General features: G+C 37.4%; 1 protein-coding gene across 4 annotated transcripts in view; it reads left to right on the forward strand.

Moving 5' to 3' along the window:
• The window catches only part of DNAAF10 (dynein axonemal assembly factor 10), a 34555-nt gene that overhangs the window by 3707 nt on the left and 10642 nt on the right, over positions 1-20206 (forward strand). For all 4 annotated transcript variants that reach the window (XR_014083516.1, XM_081595703.1, XM_081595700.1 and 1 more), the window contains exons 2-7: positions 7634-7734; positions 10015-10145; positions 12434-12535; positions 15342-15457; positions 16164-16298; positions 19457-19554. Coding sequence is in view for 3 of the 4 variants with exons in the window: in XM_081595703.1 (XP_081451829.1) it covers positions 7634-7734; positions 10015-10145; positions 12434-12535; positions 15342-15457; positions 16164-16298; positions 19457-19554 (683 nt within the window). In the remaining variant the exon portion in view is untranslated. The remainder of the gene's footprint in view (positions 1-7633; positions 7735-10014; positions 10146-12433; positions 12536-15341; positions 15458-16163; positions 16299-19456; positions 19555-20206) is intronic.

Raw genomic sequence — 20206 nt, forward strand, 5'->3', positions numbered from 1 at the left:
TTCTAATTTACTTTGTGGAACACATTTTGCAAAATAGATCTCCATTTTTTTTAACCACTTTTCTAGCAGGAAAAGTTAAGTGTCCTCTGAATTCTTTTCATCTTTTCTTTTCCAAAGGTAAAACATTTAACAGGGACAAGGAGGGGTCCCTTTTATGAACTATTAAAAAGAAAAATTAACTTTACTCCAATGTCCTCTCTTAATTTAGCTAATGTTATCATTTCCATGAATGTCTAAGGAAAGAGCAAACACTTCTGCTTTTTTAAGTCCACTTGCCAACCTAACTCAGCCTTTCTGAGCAAAGCGCAGCCCTCCCTGCTATGCAGATAACAAGATGTTTATACGTTTGAGTTTATTTTTCAATGTGTTTCTGTATTTTGAGATTAATTTGATTCTTGATCTTTAATTTGATTCTTTAAACATCATTTGCGACAGACCACTAGTTAAATCTTTGATGTAACAATATATGGCTATCCTTTGATGAAAGGATACAAGGATAAAAAAATAACAGGAAGCATAAATATCATGTTTACATTTTATGAAGACATAAAATGAAGGTAAAAACCAAAGGACACAAATCTGAAAGTAGGTTTAAGTCAGGCCTTACTTACCTCACCAGTCTAGTTCAGGATTGGAGCATTTCTTTGGGACTTCTAAGGGCTCAGGTTTACAGAATGGGGACTACATAGGAAATGTTTATTTAACTGGTTTACATATAGTCCTGGAGACAGCCTAGCGTGGTAGAAAGAGCTTGAAATCTACCTGACTGTAGGAACCTTGGACGAGTCTCTTCATCTTTTGAACCTGCTTGTCATCTGGAAAGGGGTGTCCCAAACACTTAGTTTGCAGTGGCATGTGTTAGAAAGAGAAGGGATGGACTAGTACAGAAGGACATCTAGAACAGTATCTGCTACATTGGTGTTCCATATATGGATGCTGTTTTTATTATTGCATATAAAGTGACGCCGAAAACTACGGTCTGTCAGGTGAAAATATGACGGGAGAAAAGGGAACATGACCTCCAGCAGTGGTTTCCCTCTCTCCAGCACCGGGACTGAGAAGTTAATCCATGTTCATTTATGCTTTCATTTAACAAATGTTGAGCGCCAGTTAGGTGTTGAACAAATTGCTGAGGGCCCCATTCCTGTGGTATTCATTCTAGGAAGGGAGGAAATAGATAACTGAGTGAATAAAAGAATTTTGTTGATAAGTGAAATAAGATTAAACAGGGCAAGTGATTGGGATTTGGGGGTTTCACTTAAGATGGGAGGGGCGGGGAGGATCTCTTAGAGGCATTGACATTTAAGCTGAAATCGGAGTTGGTAGAAGACATGATGACGTGAGGGAAGACCAGTCCAGGCAACAGGAACAGCAAATGCAAATACCCTGAGGCCGCATGACTGGTGAGTCTGAAGAACAAAAATGCAGCCGCAGGTGTGGCTGGAGTGTGAAAGGAGAGAAGCAGGAAATGAGGTCAGAGAGACCGGCAAGGTCAGCCTTCAAAGGGCTTTGTACATTTATATACCACAGGCCTTGGTGCCACTCCTGTGGGTCTATGTCTCTAAATGTAGATACATTTTTATCTCATTCCACTCATTATTTGCAGTAAACCCCTCTTTTAGAATCCCTGCCATGACACACGTTAAATTATCTAGTATAGGCCCCACCATGTCCTAATAATAGAGTAGTAGTCAGGTTGTTTTCTCCTAAGGTAAGAATTCTCAGATGTGTTCAGGTGTCAGTACATATGGACATCGTGGTGTGGTTTTTAGAACAACATGAAATATTGTAATAATCAGTTCCACCTCTGCACAAGGACATGTTTTCCCAGTAGAAAAAAATACATATACTCTGAGTATATATATTATATATACTTTGATATTTGCAACACAAGAAGTAACCATGCATAAAAATTTTAATCCTTATTTCCAGGTCTTCTTATTGGTGTTTATTAGCTAGTATTTCGTAGCAGACAAACTAAAAAAATCATTGAAGAAAACTTAAACCTGAGGAAAAAATATCCATCAGCTCTGTGTGTGTGTGTGTGTGTGTGTGTGTATGAATCTCTCTGTGTATCTGTGAAATTATGTTGGTACTGGAAGATCAGTGGTTGCAGTTTTCTGGTTTCTCTATTCCACAGGGTCTAAAGGCAAAAGTTAGGTAAAGCCATAACAGAGGAAAAGTTTGGCTCCCCAATTTATTATTAGTAGCAGTAAACACTTAGAACTGTGTGCTTCCTACAGGGACTGAAAAGTAGGGATCACCTTTTTTCTCTTCCATGACCCAGGAGGAAGAGACTCCTGGGGAAAGCAGTGGAATTCTGGGAAGCAGAATCTTTAGCTGGTGGAAGAGAAGACAGTGGGTGACCAGTCTTCCCAAGGCTATTTGGGGAAGAATTTTCCCAGAGAGTTATATCAATATGTGGTGCGAGCCCTCCTGTAGTTCTTAATACTCAAGTCCCTGGAGGCCTGTTCCTGTTGCTCAGGGCCCACCCATTTCTTACCTGAGAGGCCTGTTCACATCCTCTGTCTTAGACTGAGGGACTCATTAACAGTGATCCAGAGCTGGGGGAGACCCAGGCCCCATGTGAGGCAAACGGTAGGAAGGAGCGGGGAGCTGTTTCTTCAGTTGGTCCAGGCTGGAAGTCTGAATTAGTTTAGCTATAGAAATTGTGCTCTAATAGTGTGATTAGGTGATTAGCTACAATGATTAATTAATTAATTGAGTGATTAGCTATATCAGTATTAACATATTGTTTCAGGTATTTTATTTGGGGGAAGGGGATGGTGGGGAGGATGTAAATGATTTGGAATTGGAAACTGCTTTATTAAATTGACAAAATTTTGATCCGCCATGGTGTCCCATTGTAAGATACGTTTTCCATAAAATTGGAAAAATAGCTGAAATAGATGAATATCAGTTTTCTGATGTCAAATATAACTGATGCTATCTCAGATCACCAGTGCATTAAAAAGGAGAAAAAATTAACATTCTGTGTTCTATTCTCATCAATACAGTCTTTTACCACCATGTTATTGTAGATGTCTGATTAAACAAAATTTAATCAAAAGGTCCTGGACAGTTCCAAAGAGTCCCGGCTTTATTTTAGGCCAGGCTACCTAGTAGGTAAAGCCTACTGCTAGTTCATCCAGATCCCAAGCACAAAGCTCAGCAGGCTGGGAGTTTCCAAAGCCCCGGAGCATATGATGATTTCTTTTGAATCATGAAAGAGAAGTTCAGTTATAGTTTGTGTTAAGTGAATTTTATTTTCTTTTTTGAAAATTGCTACATATATCCTATGTGGAAATACCCCACCAAACATTGAAAGTGGTAGGAAAATTGTTTTCACAAAGTGTATGAAACACGCCAACCCTAGTGGTAGGGTTGAAGATTGGCCCAGCAACTCAAAGATTACAGGGGAAGTGCCCTAGAAACTGGGGAACTCTGTGGAGGGAAAAAAATTCATCCAGATATATCTCTAAGTGAAAAAAAATCAAGTCAATGGACAATATATTGATATTATGATGCTCTCTGTATTAAACCAAATCTATATGTAGTTGTAAATAGGTAGCAAAGGGTCTAAGAGAATGGGGATTACTTCTGGGGCGTGTCAAAGGGAAACTTACTTTTCACTCTTCAGGTCTTTGGTTTTGTTTGCATCTTTATAGGGAACATGTACTATTTTTGTTAAGAATAAAAGAAAAAAAAAAAAGGGAACTTCCCTGGCAGTCCCATGGTTAAGACTCCACCTTCCAATGCCGTGGGTGCGGGTTTGATCCCTGGTCTGGGAACTGGGATACTACATGCTGCAGGGTATGGCCAAAAATTAAAAATGAATAAGTAAACGTAACATTGTAAATCAACTGCAGTGAAAATTCAAAAAAGAAAAAAGTTAAAGATTGCAAGAGACTAAATAAGAGAAATAGTTTTGCCCTGTTGAGCTGACAGTGCTATTCTGCAGCTAGAGTGGATGTGTGGATGTGTGTATATATGTGTGTGCACTCAGACACTCAGTCGTGTCCAGCTATTTGTGACCCCATAGAACCTCAATTCCATGTCCTCTAGAGTTTCTGGGGGCCAAGGCAGCCGGACATGTAGACTCCAAGATGGACTTCAGTGACATGCGCAGGTGGAGTTTGCATATGGCTGTTTTACTGATGTGACTGCAGTTGACCTTTGTGTAGCATGGGTTTGAACTGCATGGGTCACTTATACCCAGGTGTTTTTTCAAGAGTTAATACTACATTACTACATAGTCCATGGTTGGTTGAATCCACGGATGCAGAGGAATCTTGGATATAGAGATCTGACTGTAAGTTACATGTGGACTAACTCCTGTACTGTTCAAGGATCAACTGTTAACAATAGTCTTTTATTTTTATTTACGTTTATTTATTTGGCCGAGTGGCTGTGGAATTTTAGTTCCCCAAGTAGGGATCGAACCCAGGCCTTTGTCAGTGAAAGCTCAGAGTCCTAATCACTGGACTTCCATGGAATTCCCAACAGTCTTTTAAATTAAAGAAATATCGAAACATTGGATAACCCATGCTAACAGCTGTGCCTTTGGTGCACACAGGTATACACGTCTCTTTGCACTAAAACAGTCTCAGAGAGACTCGGACATAACCATTCTCAGTTTATAGGATTCTGCAGGGAAAACTATACAAGACACATAAGTGGTTTTTTTTTTTCCTGTTGTCACCTGGAAGAGTAATATCTTCATTATATCCTTTTTCTTTAGAGGCTCTTAAAGAAGAATACCACATTAAATGCTGAAATCTGCATATTTGCAAACCAGTGGAGATGTTAGAGGTGTCAGCATTTTAATGTCTTATTATCGAGATGAGAAGAAAGGCAAAACTCATTCATTTGACATACAAGCATACCTCCTTTTATTGTGCTTCTCTTTATTGAATTCGCAGAGACTGAATCATTTACGAATTGAAGGATTTTGGTAACCCTGTGCTGACCAAGTCTATCAGCACTGTTTTTCCACCCGCACTTGCTTGCTTTGTGTCTCTGTATCATGTTTTGGTAATTCTTGTAGTATATTTGTTTTGGTGATCTCTGATCAGTGACCTTTGATGATGATGTTGTAATTGTTTTGGGATGCCATCAACCACACCCTGACAAGACTGCAAACTTTAATTGGTAAATGTTGTATGTGTTCTGACTGCTTCACTTGCTGACCTTTCTCCAACCCTCTTCCTCTCCTCAGGGCTTCCTGTTCCCTGAGACACAACAATATTGAAATTAGCCCTACAGTGGCCTCTAAGGAAGAGTCACAGGTCTCTCACTTTAAATAAAAAACCAAGAATGTTTACGTTTAGTGAGGAAGGCATGTTGAAAGCGTAGATGGGCCAAAAGTTAGGCATCTTGCATCAAATAGTAGCCAAGGTGTGAACGCAAAGTGAAAGTTTTTGAAGGAAATGAGAAGTTCTACTCCAGTGAACACAGGAATGATAAGTGAAACAGCTTTATTACTGATACAGAGAAAGTTTTAGTGGCCTGAATAAATCAGCCACAACATTCCCTTAAGACAAAGCCTTGTCCAGAGCAAAGGCCCTAACTCTCTTCAATTCTTTGAAGGCTGAGAGAGGCGAGGAAGCAGCAGAAGAAAAGTTGGAAGCTAGCAGAGGTTGGTTCATATGGTTTAAGGAAAGAAGCCGTCTCCTTAACATGAAAGTACAAAATGAAGTAGCAGGTGCTGCAGAAGCTGCAGCAAGTTATGCAGAAGATCTACTAAGATAATTCATGAAGGAGGCTACACTGAACAACAGATTTTTGGTGTAGATGAAACAGCCTTCTATTGGAAGAAGATGCCATCTAGGACTTGTATAGCGAGAGAGGAGAAGCCAATGCCTCGAGTCAAAGGACAGACTGACTTTCTTGTTAGGGGCTAGTACAGCTGGTGACTAATTTTAAACCAATGCTCATTGACCATTCTGAAAATCCTGGTTCCTTTTAGAGTTATGCTAAGTATTCTGGCTGTGTTCTATAAATGGGACAATAAAGCTTTGATAACAGCATATCTGTTTTACAACAAACTGTTGAATATTTTAGACCCACTGTTGAGAGCTACTACTCAGGATAAAAAGGCCTTTCAAAATATTGCTGCTCACTGACGATATACCTGCTCACCCAAGAGCTCTGATGAAGATGTACCCATAAGATTCACATTGATTTCATGCTTGCTAGCACAGCATCCATTCTGCAGCCCATGGATCAAGGAATAATGTCAACTTTCAAGTCTTGTTATTTAAGAAATACACTTCTTAAGGCTACAGCTGCCAAAGAAAGTGATTCCTCTGATGGATCTGGACAAAGTAAATTGAAAACTTTCTGGAAAGGATTCATCATTCTAGATGCCATTAAGAACGTTGGTGATTCATGGAAGAAGGTCAAAATGTCAACATGAATAGGAGTTTGGAAGAAGTTTATCCAGACCTCATGGATGACCTGAGGGGTTCAGGACTTCAGTGGAAGAAGTAACTGAAGTTGTGGTGGACACAGCAAGAAAACTAGAATTAGAAGTGGAACCTGAAGATGGGACTGAATTGCCGCAGTCTCATGAGAAAACAGTAACGGATAAGGAGTTTCTTTTCATGGATGATCAAAGCAGTTAGCAATTTTTTGGTAATAATATATTTTTTAATTAAAGTATGTACATTGTCTTTTAGACATAATGATTTGCATACTTAATAGGCTACAGGATAGTATAAATATAACTTTTACATTCACTGAGAAACAAAAGTTCATGTGACTCAGTTTATTGCAAATATTTGCTTTATTTTGGTGGTCTAGAACCAAACTTGCAAAAATCTCCCAAGATCTGCCTGTACTTTTCAGTTCAGTTCAGTTCTGTCACTTAGTTGTGTCCGACTCTTTGCAACTCCATGGACTGCAGCACGCCAGGCTTCCCTGTCAATCAGCAACTTCTGGAGCTTGCTCAAACTCATGTCCATCGAGTCAGTGATGCCATCCAACCATCTCATCCTCTGTCGTCCCCTTCTCCTCCTGACTTCAATCTTTCCCAGCATCAGGATCTTTTCCAATGAGTCAGTTCTTCACATCAGGTGGCCAGAGTACTGGAGCTTCAGCTTCAGCATCAGTCCTTCCAATGAATATTCAAGACTGATTTCCTTTAGGATGGACTGGTTGGATCTCCTTGCAGTCCAAGGGACTCTCAAGAGTCTTCCCCAATACCACAGTTCAAAAGCATCAATTTGGCGTTCAGCTTTCTTTATAGTCAAATTCTCACATCCATACATGACTACTGGAAAAACCATAGCTTTGACTAGATGGACCTTTGTTGGCAAAGTAATGTCTGTGCTTTTTAATATGCTGTCTAGGTTTGTCATAGCTTTTCTTCCAAGGAGCAAGCATCTTTTAATTTCATGGCTGCATTGCAGGCGGATTCTTTATCAGCTAAGCCACCAGGGAAGTCCGCCTGTACTTTTTGACTATACAAAAATTACTGAAGGAAAAGCATGATAATTTTTTTATCAAAAAACATTTTAATTGCTTTTTAAAATTGTGTGCCTTATTTAATTCCCATAATAGAGCCATAAATATGGATTACAAATAGGTGCTTACCTAAATAACGTATCCTCTCTCCCTCCCTTCTATCAAGATTGAAAAGGCCAAACCCATTAAATGTGGAACATTTGGCGCAACATCTTTACAGCAGAGATATCTAGCCACTGGAGATTTTGCTGGAAACCTTCATATATGGTAAGATTATTTCATCAGTGTGAAGACAAGCAATTTCTTTGATAGTTGTGTTACGCTTCCACTGAAAGAATTCTAAGATGTTTTTTGTTAAATTTTAACTACTTATAAGAATATTGCAATTACCTTTTAATATCTATTTTTAAATTTCACGTTTCAAATCTATTTTAAAATACATTTTTCTTTAGCTTTTTCAAATAACATTAATATTTATTTCCATACATGCTGTTTAGCACTAGTATTTAACACCCATATTTGTAATAAAGAGCTATTCCCTCCACCATGAAGGATACAGTTTATAACAATGCTCATGTATAACACTGAAAAATTAGATGTTGTTTACATTTTAAGAAGATATTTGGTATTACACAATAATATATTTTTGTATGTTTTAATTTTTTTAACATAGAACTCCCAGTTCATTAAATTTTTTCTTTTTATGCTTTAACTTACATCTGAGCACAACTTTTTAGGAACACATCTGTTGAGTAAATCAAGACAAACCTGTTTTGAATAAGCCAAATCTCAATAGTACCAAATGCTTTTAATTTTCATGTTTTACCTAGAGTTATTTCCTCAAATTTAGAGTTGAATGAATTGAAAATCCTCTGTAAAAACTTTTTAAGACTATCTTTTAATCATGTATACAATAATGTTCTAGAGAAACTGTCTTCCCTACCTTGTGATCTTTTTTGATTCTAATTTAGAATCTGCTATTTTGTAACTGAATTACTTTGGCATATTTATTTGTCTTAGAGTCATAATATAACATAGAATGAAGCGATTTTAATTCCATTTGCTTTAACTTCTTAATAATTAGCAGGCTTCCCAGGTGGAGCAGTGGTAAAGAATCTGCTTGCCAATGCAGGAGATGCAAGAGATGCAGGTTCGATCCCTGGATCGGGAAAGATCCCCTAGAGTAGGAAATGGCAACCCCCTCCAGTTTTCTTGCCTGGAAAATTCCACAGACAGAGGAGCCTGGCAGGCTACAGTCCACAGGGTTGCAGCTGGAATGCAGAATGCATCAATTTTTACCTGCTGTGTCATATCCTTTCAAAGAACTTGAGAGAGAGACCAGTCTGAGTGGTATTTTTTAAAATAGATACATTTCAGCACAAAAGTATGCAACAAATGTAACAGTCGACTATCTTCCTAACAGAGCTTCCTGGTATAGGTGTTACTGCTTTATTTTCATTGGTAAGTCATAATTTCATGTTAAAAGAACTGATGTTTCAAAGTCTGTGAAAAGAGTAAACCAGTTCTTTTAAACAGAACCTCAGTCCTCTTTAGTCTCTTGACACTTTCACAATGAACGCAACAAAGATAAACATCACCTCCGAACCACGTGAACTTCTTAACTTTTATTTGCAAGATTTTACTGATAAATCTAGGCCTAGTAGTAAGTTGAGGTTACATGTCATGAAGAGCTAAGTTCATTAAAGAGAAAAAGTATAAGTATTGTTGAAAACTGACTTGCTGAAAAGAAATGTGGATAGAGGCTCTAATACAAAAGCAGAAGGAGGGGTGTGGAATGAAGAGAAAGGAGAAAGGTGCATTAGCATAACCTATTTGAGCCACTCACCCAGCCATAGATTCAGACACACATAAAAGTAGGTGCTTTCCAGTACTTCCTTCACTTAACTAACCTAGAATTAGAGACTTCAGCTAGTTTGCCTGTAATATTTTGTGATCAGCATGACGACAAACTGAAAAATGTAACTAGATGAAAATCAGTGTGGAACTCAGAAAATAATATTAAGGAAGAAATGTATACAAAGCAAAGGCTACTCATGTTTTATCTCTCAAAAGATCTCAAGATCAAACTACCAAGGCCCACTTTGGAAACATTCTAAATCACTGTGAATTTACTCTGTATTTAAAGCAGTATTACCAGCTTCCATGTACTAGAGAGTCAACAGGTTTGGAGCCCCACCCCAGAGATACTTGTTCATTATGTCTGGGGAGGAGCCTGTGAATCTGTGTTTTTTAAGAAACATCCCTGGTGGATTCATGTGCAGAGGTCCTGGATCAATCGTCTTTGAGGACCATTGAGTAAAGTGGGCTCAGGAGTTAGAATTCCAAGTTGAATGATGACAACTCTCATGGGAGGCCTTGAAAGAAGCTAAAGTGTAGAGGAAAATTTAGAAGTAAATGTATAAATTAACTTAATTGAAAAACCTTATTTTTTATCAAAAATCCCAATATGGCCTGCATTCTTAGATTTGAGTAGTGAGCTAAACATTTGGGGTGTATGTAACTAAGAAGCTGTGTTCTGTTGTTCAGGAATTTGGAAGCTCCAGAAGTCCCAGTGTATTCTGTAAAGGGCCATAAAGAAATTATAAATACTATAGATGGTGTTGGTGGACTTGGAATTGGGGAAGGGGCACCTGAAATTGTGACTGGCAGCCGAGATGGTAAGTCAGAATATTCTGTGTACATTAATTTTTTTTTTTAGTTAAGTCTCTGTGCAACAATATATTCTATGTGAAAGTCTTCCTCAATCCTTGACCCCCTAAATCTAACTCTCTATTTTTTTGATGGGCAAGTCTGATTGTATATCCCTCAATTGTTTCAGGCTTTTGGGAGATTTCGAGATAGAGGCATAGCACTTACTATTTTAGTCTTGAGCTAGTTCAACTATTAACAACCATAGTTTCCTCTGAACCTTGAGGATTTAAAAAGTCTCTAGAAATTTTTGAGGTAGCTGACGATATACTGTGGGTGGCAGCTTTTCATTTTCTTTTTTTAAAAAGCAGAATTAGTACTTGTGAAAATTGTCGTATTGACAGCTGGTTGAACACTGCAGTCTGTGGTCTTTCCGCTGAGCTTTGCAGGAAGCTTCCGGAGCTCCAGCTCTGCTTTTCCCCCGCAGTGACTAACAAGCGACAAGCCTTTTGGGGTCCTGAGCTGTTGTGAGTATAACAGAGTGAGAATTTTTGTTGCTGCAGAAGGGGGACCTAAGTGATTGGTACCTTTATTGGTTTGGCTAGTTTTTTTTAATGCTCAAGACCGTGAAGAAATTTTTTTCACAGAAAAGTGGAATTTAATTTTCTAACAGTTTCTCAAGAGCAGCTGTGTTTTAGAAATCAAATATTTTTTCCAATCTTAGAAGCAGTATGGAATATAGAAGGAAAAATTACAGTCTACCACACTAGCATAAATATCAGGTTGGTTTTCCTTTCCAGTCTGAGATACAGTTTATTAGTTAACACTGTGTTATCAGGGTTAATATGATTTAGTTTTGTTCTTTCTTAGTCTGTTTGTCTTTTTGGCTTCACCAGGGCATGCAGAATCTCAGTTCCCTGACTAGACGTTGAACCTGTGTCTTTAGTAGTAGAAGTAGGGGGTGCTAACCACTGGACCGCCAGGGAATTCACAGTTTTCTAATTCTGTATCTTAATCTTTTTATATTTAATGTTTTGTCATATGATATTGCCGTTTTGGTGTGGTCTTCATAATTATCATTTTGATGCTTTATAATATTCCATCCTATGAACGTATCACAGTTCCTTAGCCATGCCCCTGTTAATGAGCATCCGATTTGCATTAAGGTTTTATTTGTTGTTTTGGGAGAGTGACAATGAAACAAGTATCATCATGTATGTAGCTCTTTTGGAATAATCAATGTTACCAATTTTTACGAGTTCTGTCATGTATAACATGCGTGCTCAGGCATGTCCGACTCTTTGAGACCCCCATGGACTGTGGCCCGCCAGGCTCCTCAGTCCATGGGATTTTTCAGGCAAGAATAGTGGAGTGGCTTGCCATTTCCTATTCTGGGGGATCTTCCCAACCCAGGGATTGAACCTGTGTCTCCTGCATTGGCAGACAGATTCTTTACCACTGAGCCACCAGAGAAGTCCATAGAGAAATTGTAATAACTTGTCACATTTATAGGAAATTTATTTTTCCTTGAAGCAGCCTTTATAATGACCAACTTTATCCTTGACCATAAATCTAGTGAAATATCTCCCCCTTTCCTGCATTTATTATCCTTTTCAAGGATTTTTCTTACCCTTTTTCTGTTCTCACTTGGGTACTTGCCTTTTAACCAGTTTATTACATGTCTTTGTGTTTCTCAAAATCAGTGACACTAGTTAGTTTTCCCATAATTTGCATTAAAATGAGGGAGTTTAAATTGAGAAGAATTATTGGTTACTTTTATTAACTTCTTCCCTCTTCTTTACTGCCATGGGGAAATTAAACTGAATTGTATATGAAATGGTATTCTAAAGCCTCATATAAGAAATCATAGATGTAAAAATTAGTTTGTTTATATGTATAAGAAAAATGCCAATGGTTATATGGGTACTAAGGAGAAAACATTAAAATGGCACTTGTTTTATTCTAAATAAATAGTACATTTATTTTAGGCTTAAATCGAGAACATAAGGCATGGTGTAAATTACATGAAATTTGTGTTTGCCTTGTCAGTCATACCTGTTGATGACTTAAGAACAGTTGTTGGCTTTGTTGTGTATCTACTAGTTGGAAATCAAGTCAGACGGTATAACATGTGGGTTATATCTCTTGTATTAAGTGCAGCTTGCCCAATAACAAGTCAGAAAAACGTGACTATTTTTCAGATATTGTAACATCTATAATATCTCCATGTACATAGGAAGCCATGTGAAGAGAATGCAGAAAGAAATGCCATCATTCACTATTGGATTTCACCAACTCCTTTTTTTTTTCATGTCAGGAACCGTAAAGGTGTGGGACCCAAGGCAGAAAGACGATCCTGTTGCTAATATGGAGCCTGTACAAGGAGAAAACAAGAGAGACTGTTGGACTGTGGCATTTGGTAAATTGCTGAAGGACACTTACCCCTGAAATACCAGACTATAAAAGCACAGTGCTTCAGGAAAGTCCTTAGAGTCGGTTTAGAAGCTCTTCTGTACATTATTTTGGCAGTTTATCAAGGCACATAGACATGGTGATTGGGCCTGGGTTTGAATTCTTACTGGCTTTGTGACCTGGAGAAGGAAATGGCAACCCACTCCAGTATTCTTGCTTGGAAAATCCCATGGATGGAGGAACCTGGTAGGCTACAGTCCATGGGGTCGCAAAGAGTCGGACACGACTGAGTGACTTCACTTTCACTTTCACTTTGTGACCTGGGGCAAGTTATCAGGCTGCTCTGATTTTTGCTTGCTTCACTTATAAAATGGAAGTCATAATAGAATTTGAATAGAAATAGAATAGGTGTTTAAGCTGAAACTCCAGTACTTTGGCTACCTGATGTGAAGAGCTGAATCATTTGGAAAGACCCTGATGCTGGGAAAGATTGAGGGCAGGAGGAGAAGGGGACGACAGAGGATGAGATGGTTGGATGGCATCACCGACTCGATGGACATGGGTTTGGGTGGACTCCGGGAGTTGGTGATGGACAGGGAGGCCTGGCGTACTGCAGTTCATGGTGTCACAAAGAGTCGGACACGACTGAGCAACTGAACTGAACTGAATAGAATCTACTTAATAGTGTTGATATGAGGATTCAGAGTTAATCCACGTAAAATGCTTAGAATTGTGCTTAGATATCAAGTGTTCAAAAATATGGACTATTATTATTTATTTCTGTTTAACTTGGTAATATTGACCTAGTTTAGAACCAAATGCCATTACTGAAATTAAGTAGAGCCTTAGATGGTAACCTAACCAATCTTACATTATACTCTACACATTGTGGGTTTATTTTCTAAAAATAATTATACTATTACAAAATTATATCTTACAAATTTTATTACCATGTTCCTCTATTAATATACTTAAAATGAACATTGATGTTTGCCCTTGTGTATCTCACTGAGCACCAAAATTACAATCATTTTTGCTATTAATAATAAAGATAAGAGCCATATTTAATTTTAAACCTTGATTTTCTTTCCCCTTTTTCTTAGTATAATCGGTGTAGATTAACAGACGTTAAAAATGAGATTTAACAATGTATGTGGCCTGTCTAGCTTTTTATGTTACTTTTAAATTGGATTGTTGCTTCATCAGAGGAAAGTTTTTAGATTTCCCATTTTAAAACTAAATTACCACTGAAATTGGGATATTTCTATGTGTATATATTGTAATTACTCTATGTGTGTGTATAAGTAACAATATATAAACCAAAAACATGCACACTTGGGAAGAAATTTAAGAATTAGTGTTTAGAATCATCATGTAAAATTTATGTAATAATTAAAAAGTAATTAACTTTGGGTCCATTAAAGGCTTTTTAATCATTATTCTAAGGAATGTAAGTCCTGTTTTAAATATAGGACATTAAATTTAAAGAAAGGACATTTATCCGAAGCAGACTCTTATTTTAACTTCAAGAAGCTGATAATTTTAATAAAAAGTGCTATTTACATTAATTGTATCACTCATAGAAGGTCAGAGTGATAAAAGGTCACAGAGGCATGGATCAATATAGAAGGAATTCTAAGGGAGCTAAAAGAACATATTGACCTCAGTCCAAGGATATGTAGGATTTGAAACACTGAAATTGGGAGGAGATTTCAAGCATTGGAAGAAGAGTATGTAGAAGGAATGGAGGTAGGAATAGCCTTAAAGATGGCACATGGCCACAGCTAGAGGTGTTTAGATGGTCTGGAGGTAGCGGTAAACCTTTGAAGGCTTTTGCAAGGATGAGATATGATCAGAGCTTTAGCTTTACACTGTGGTCGTGTGGGCAGGAGGAGTGGCAGAGGAAATGTGAATTCTGAAGCTCTTTGCAGTATTCCAGGAAATATGTAGGTTTAAGAAACAGAATGGAACAGAGGAGTAAATTCAGAAGATAATAATGTGGCAAAATAAATACAGTTTGGCAGTTTTTTTGGAGATGAGGAACAAGGGAAAGGATTATGTCCAAGGTGACTGAATTTTGAGGTTGACTATGAAGTGAATGATGTTAACTGAAAAAGTTCCACAGAGTATATGATAGTTTTTAAAGGAAGACAGTGACATCCGTTTTAGACACCATGAGTTTCAGCTGCTGTCATGTCATCTCGGTGAGCCCTCCAGTGGAAATGCAGGGCTGGAGCTTATAAGAAAAGGGAGTGATCCAAAACATTACTGGATCTGAGCAAGGTGAATTCAACTGCAGGTTGTAGATTTACTTCAACTGTGAGCATCTGATAAGATAACACCAGAACAACATTTTGCAAAATAAATAAGTTTAAAGTAGTTTCCATTTGCATTCAAAGAAAGCAATGGAAGTGTAACTGTATTTATTCTACCAAACTCTGCTATGCTTGAATTGTTAGTCTTTGCAAATAGAGTATAGAAAGAATATTTGTTTTTAATTTAAAATCCAGTAAACACTTTCATATATCTCTTGAGCACAGACTCTTAATAAAGAGCTTTTTTGGTAAACAATATCAGATACTAAATTAATAATCGTGGTGTCCTGTAGGATTAGTAAAATAGGATTCTACCCAATGTTACTTCTTTACCTGATTTGGTACAAGTTACCTGTGTAGTTTTGTAAGATTTTTTTTTTTTAATTGAAGTATAGTTGATTTACAGTGTTATGTTAGTTTCAAATGTCCATAAGATTTTTTAAGCAGCCTTCAAATCAGCATTTAAAAAGATCTGAAATGTCATGTCCTGATTTCCAGGCAACGCTTATAATCAAGAGGAACGTGTCGTGTGTGCTGGCTATGACAACGGAGACATCAAGCTATTTGATCTCAGAAATATGTCCTTACGGTGGGAGACAAATATAAAAAATGGGGTAATGTGCATTTGCATTCTTTGCAGTTTCTCTGAATGTCTTTTCCATGTACCTCTGAATTACAGAAGGAAAGCACCCCTAGTAACTCTTCTCAGTAAAACCCCTTTATGGATGGATGGTTCTTAACCTTTAGGGTCTGTGAAGTACTTTGAGGATCTGATTAAAAATTAGGGATGCTCTCTTCAGAAGGAGAACACACACCCAGGTGTGGTGTGACAGTGCCTGGTGGGTCACCATCCCTGTAGCCCACCTCTGGACACCTGTGGGCTATGCAGTGTGATGTTAAAGTGAGCTGGTACCAGGCCCTTTTCTGGTAGTATCAGGAAGCCTGAGATTGTAATTGACTCCCAAGTACTTGCAGGTTTTTGGTTCTCGGATTGTACATCTTTAGTGAAGAATATGGTTCCTTCCTGTTTCCTCTAGTCAGCCTTGACTTAACCTTATAAAATCATTATATAATAATGGTAAAATGTTAAATTATGGCTTTCCAAATGTACCTCAGTGCCTTAGATGATTTTGGGACCTTACTAACTGAGAAGAAAATTTTCTGATTACAAGTATTTGGTATACAGATTCAAAAGATAAAATGATTGTTTTTTAAGTGCTTTCACATGAGCCAAAAATGTTAAAGTTAGTTTACTTGGTTTGAAAGAAACTCTTGGATATGATCATTGGAGCATCACTCATAAATATTCTCCATTTTCAGGTGTGTAGCTTGGAGTTTGACAGAAAAGACATAAGTATGAATAAGTTAGTAGCTACATCTCTGGAAGGAAAGTTTCATGTTTTTGACATGAGAACACAGCATCCAACTAAAGGTTTTGCTTCTGTTTCAGAAAAGGTAAAGATGAGGGAAATACCTTTCCATGAGAGGAATATTCATATTAATAGCTTGCTTTAGACTGATAAATAGAATGAGTCACCAAGTTCCTTCCAGGTTTTTTGCATGAAGGGAGCTATTTTTAATATATTCTTGTAGGATCTTGATAAGTTTTTCTGTGCAAAGAATACTTTCCTAAAGTTTGTCAGTTTCATATTTCTTGATTATATTAATAATAAAGGCCTTCGTTGGTAATGACTCTTATTTTGTAGTTTAAGAGCAATCACAAGAAGACTAGCTGGTTTAAGAAATTAGTCAACAGTAAATGGGAAGGAAATCCAAAAAAAGAGAGTATGTATGTATATGTGTGGCTGATTCACTTTGTACAGCAGAAACTAACACAACATGGTAAATCAACTATCAGAATTTTTTTTTAAAAATTGAGAAAAAAAAAGAATTTGGTTAACAAAACATAGTCTGGTGTTTCCTAATAAATATATTTGTATTAATACCCAATTATATACTTTTAGGTATATGCCAGTATCCCAACCCAGGGATCAAACCCAGTCTCCTGCATTGCAGGCAGATTGTTTACCATCTGAGCCACCATGGAAGCCCAATATACACCTTAACATAATACTAATTATATACTTTTCAAAAATGTATCAACATATATGCATGTGTGCGTAGTCATCTCCAATTCTTTGCAATCCTACAGACTATAGCCCACCAGGCTCCTCCAGGGCATCTTCCCAACCCAGAGATCAAACCCGTGTCTCCTGCATTACAGGCGGATTCTTTACCCTGAGCCACCAGAGAAACCTCATATATATACTTTGCCTTGTTCCAAATAGTATTTGAGGTAACTTAGCGGGAAACATTTGGTATTACAACATTAGAAAAACTGATGAAGAAAGCAGCACAAGTGGAAAGCACTGGTTTGAAAAAATGAAATTGCCATCTGGAGTAAGGGGATGGCATAAAGTTCTTGCTGAAATATCCCGTCATTTGCGAGAGATGAGTTGGAAATGTGACTCTGAGCTTCTTCGAGTATAAAAGAAAAGAAAAATCAGTCTCAGATTTGTAGTTTCCATAATATTAAATTATGTAAGCTGCTCAAGAAATAAAAATTCACTCCCTTGCTCCTTTTCCCTCTATCATGGAGTCAGTAGTACTTCTCAGACCTTCATAGTTTGTCTTAATATTATTAAACTAATTATTATTACATGCAAATTACTGTTACTGCTCAATGAACTGTAATCTTAAGGTAACTAGCTATCCACTGTAATTTTGTTTTGCCTTTGTCATTCCAGGATATACTAAGTATCTATCTGCAACATAAGTGAAATAAAAGTCACTCAGTCATGTCCGACTCTGCAACCTCATGGACTATACAGTCCATGGAATTCTCTAGACCAGAATACTGGAGTGGGCAGCTGTTCCCTTCTCCAGGGGATCTTCCCCACACAGGGATCGAACCCAGGTCTCCTTCATTGCAAGTGGTTTCTTTACCAGCTGAGCCACAAGGGAAGCCCATCTGCAACATAAAGCACTTACTAAATTGTTCCAAATACAATCGTAACACATTTCTCCTTAACTGGAAATTACAGTGTCTCCAAAAATATATTTTTTTGTTACATTTAGTTAATCCAGTAATTCCTAAATCTGTCAAATAAAAGACTGGTGTATTTTAGTCATTTCCCCTCTTACTTTTTGCTTTTTATCAGCTTCCAGGAGAAAAAGAGAAGTTTAAGCTGCAAAACAAATTAAGGTTTAACAGCTTGAACCTAGTCACTTGAGGACTCTCACATACTTAAAGTGTGTATTTTGAGATATGTGTTTTTCTCTGCTAACGGCAATTCTCTTAAAAGGCTATTAAAATCATATGTCAAGACTGATCATTAACTGAAATGCAGATGTCCTATGTGTGGTTTAAATCAAGTTAGCTGGTCTCACTACTTCTACGAAGCAGAAGTCTTAACCCTCCCCCACCCTCCTGTCTCACCCTCCCCCACTCTCTCTCTCAAGTTCCCCACAGTGAGTGTAGCACTATAAGGATTGATTTACAGGCTGTTAACAGTCATCCAGTTGTTCTTTCTATCTTTAATATGACTGATAAACGGCTGGGCTTGTTATAACCATAAACACTGTCTGTCAGTCCTCCTGACCCTTGTTTTGAAGACAAGTCCAGTGGTGTAAATTACAGATAAGACTTGGAGCTTTACATTAAATTCATTCTCTTTATGGTAACTCTTGGTACTTTCCACTCAGTTTTGTTGTGAACATAAAACTGCTCTAAAAAAGTAAACTTGTTAAAAAGAAGTTCAGTCCATCCTTTTTTCCCTTTAGAAAATATTTTTCTTTTATTATATTTTGAGATTATTTTCCTCCTTAGAGTGAGCTAGAGATATTTAAATGTATAAAATCTATTTGCATAATTTGTATGATACTCTGAAGCTAAATGTTAAGACTTTTAATCTGATAAGTTTTTTTTTTAAGCTCCAGCAGAACTTTGCTTTATTAAACAAGAAAAATGATTCTTTTCCTAATTTCTGATGGGCCCTTACAAATCTCTGTAGCCATTATAAAGAAAAGTGCCAGGGGACTTGGTACTTTCACTGCCCAGGGCCCAGGTTCAATCCCTGGTTGGGGAATTAAGATCCCACAAGCCATGCAGTATAGCCAAAAAAATTTTTTTAATTTAAAAAGAAATAAGAAAGTTTAAAAAGAGAGACATGCCAGAAAACAATTACTTTTATACAGTAATTGAAATGATCGAATTTACTGAAATGGTCATTGATAGAGGTAAAAATTGTTTTTTTTACAGGTTTCTCTTCTAGGACGGTCTTTTTTTTCTAATTTGTTTTATTGAAGTATAGTTGATTTACAATGTTGTATAAATTTCTGCTCTACAGCAAAGTGTTTCATTATAGGCATATATCCATTCTTTTTCCAATATGGTTTATCACAGTATATTGAATATAGTTGCCTGTGCTAGAGTAGGACCTTGTCCATTCATTCTGTATATAATAGTTTGCATCTGCTAATCCCAAACTACCAGTCCTTCCCACCCCCACCCCTCCTCTCCCTTGGCAACCGCAAGTCTGTTCTCTATGTAGGGTAGTCTTTCTTTATCCTAAAAACTTATACACTGCTTGTGTGCTTCTTGTTCTGTTCAGGCTCATAAATCTACTGTGTGGCAGGTCCGACACCTGCCACAGAACCGAGAGGTCTTCCTGACAGCGGGAGGCGCCGGCAGCCTGCACCTCTGGAAGTAGTAAGTCTCTCCCAGTGCACAGCGCTCCGTTTTAGGTTACTTGTGGGCGTAAAGTAGGATTCGATTGAACTCTGGTTTTCCTCCTTTGACTTAGTTCATTTTGATATGATTTTAAATTTCATGGTATTACATAAGAATTACTTTCTAAGCATTTTTTTTTACTAATATACTTACTTATATTTTATAAATATCAATATAAACCTTTTAACACAACAAATATTTTTTTTAGTGGTATGTTCCATACAGTAGAGTAGCTCATGAACACTTCATTTCATAAATTTGAAATCGTAGTTTTTGCTAGTTTGTTTTTTTTTTAAATAGGAAGACTTTGACTGAAGGTTTTTGTGAAATATTATTATTCGGTCATCAGAACAGTACCTCTGGAAGAAAGGAAAGGGACTGAAATCCTTAGTTTTAGATCCTGATAATTGACTTGCCCAAGTTCAGGTGACATCACTGTGATAGGACAGAAACAGAGCTTGAAGATGCTGACCGACCTCTGGGAAGAACTTTGTTGTTGCGTTTGCGAGTCTGCTCTTACTATATATTTGCTTTCCAAGTGGGCTTTCCCCTTTCCTATAGATTCTTCTTTTCCACATGGAGAAGACCCTTTAACATTTCTTTTAGGGTAGGTTTAGTATTGATGAGTTCT

This window comes from Giraffa tippelskirchi, chromosome 4, assembly GCF_054371585.1.
Source record: "Giraffa tippelskirchi isolate mGirTip1 chromosome 4, T2T-mGirTip1v1.2.pri, whole genome shotgun sequence".
Classification (NCBI taxonomy): domain Eukaryota; kingdom Metazoa; phylum Chordata; class Mammalia; order Artiodactyla; family Giraffidae; genus Giraffa; species Giraffa tippelskirchi.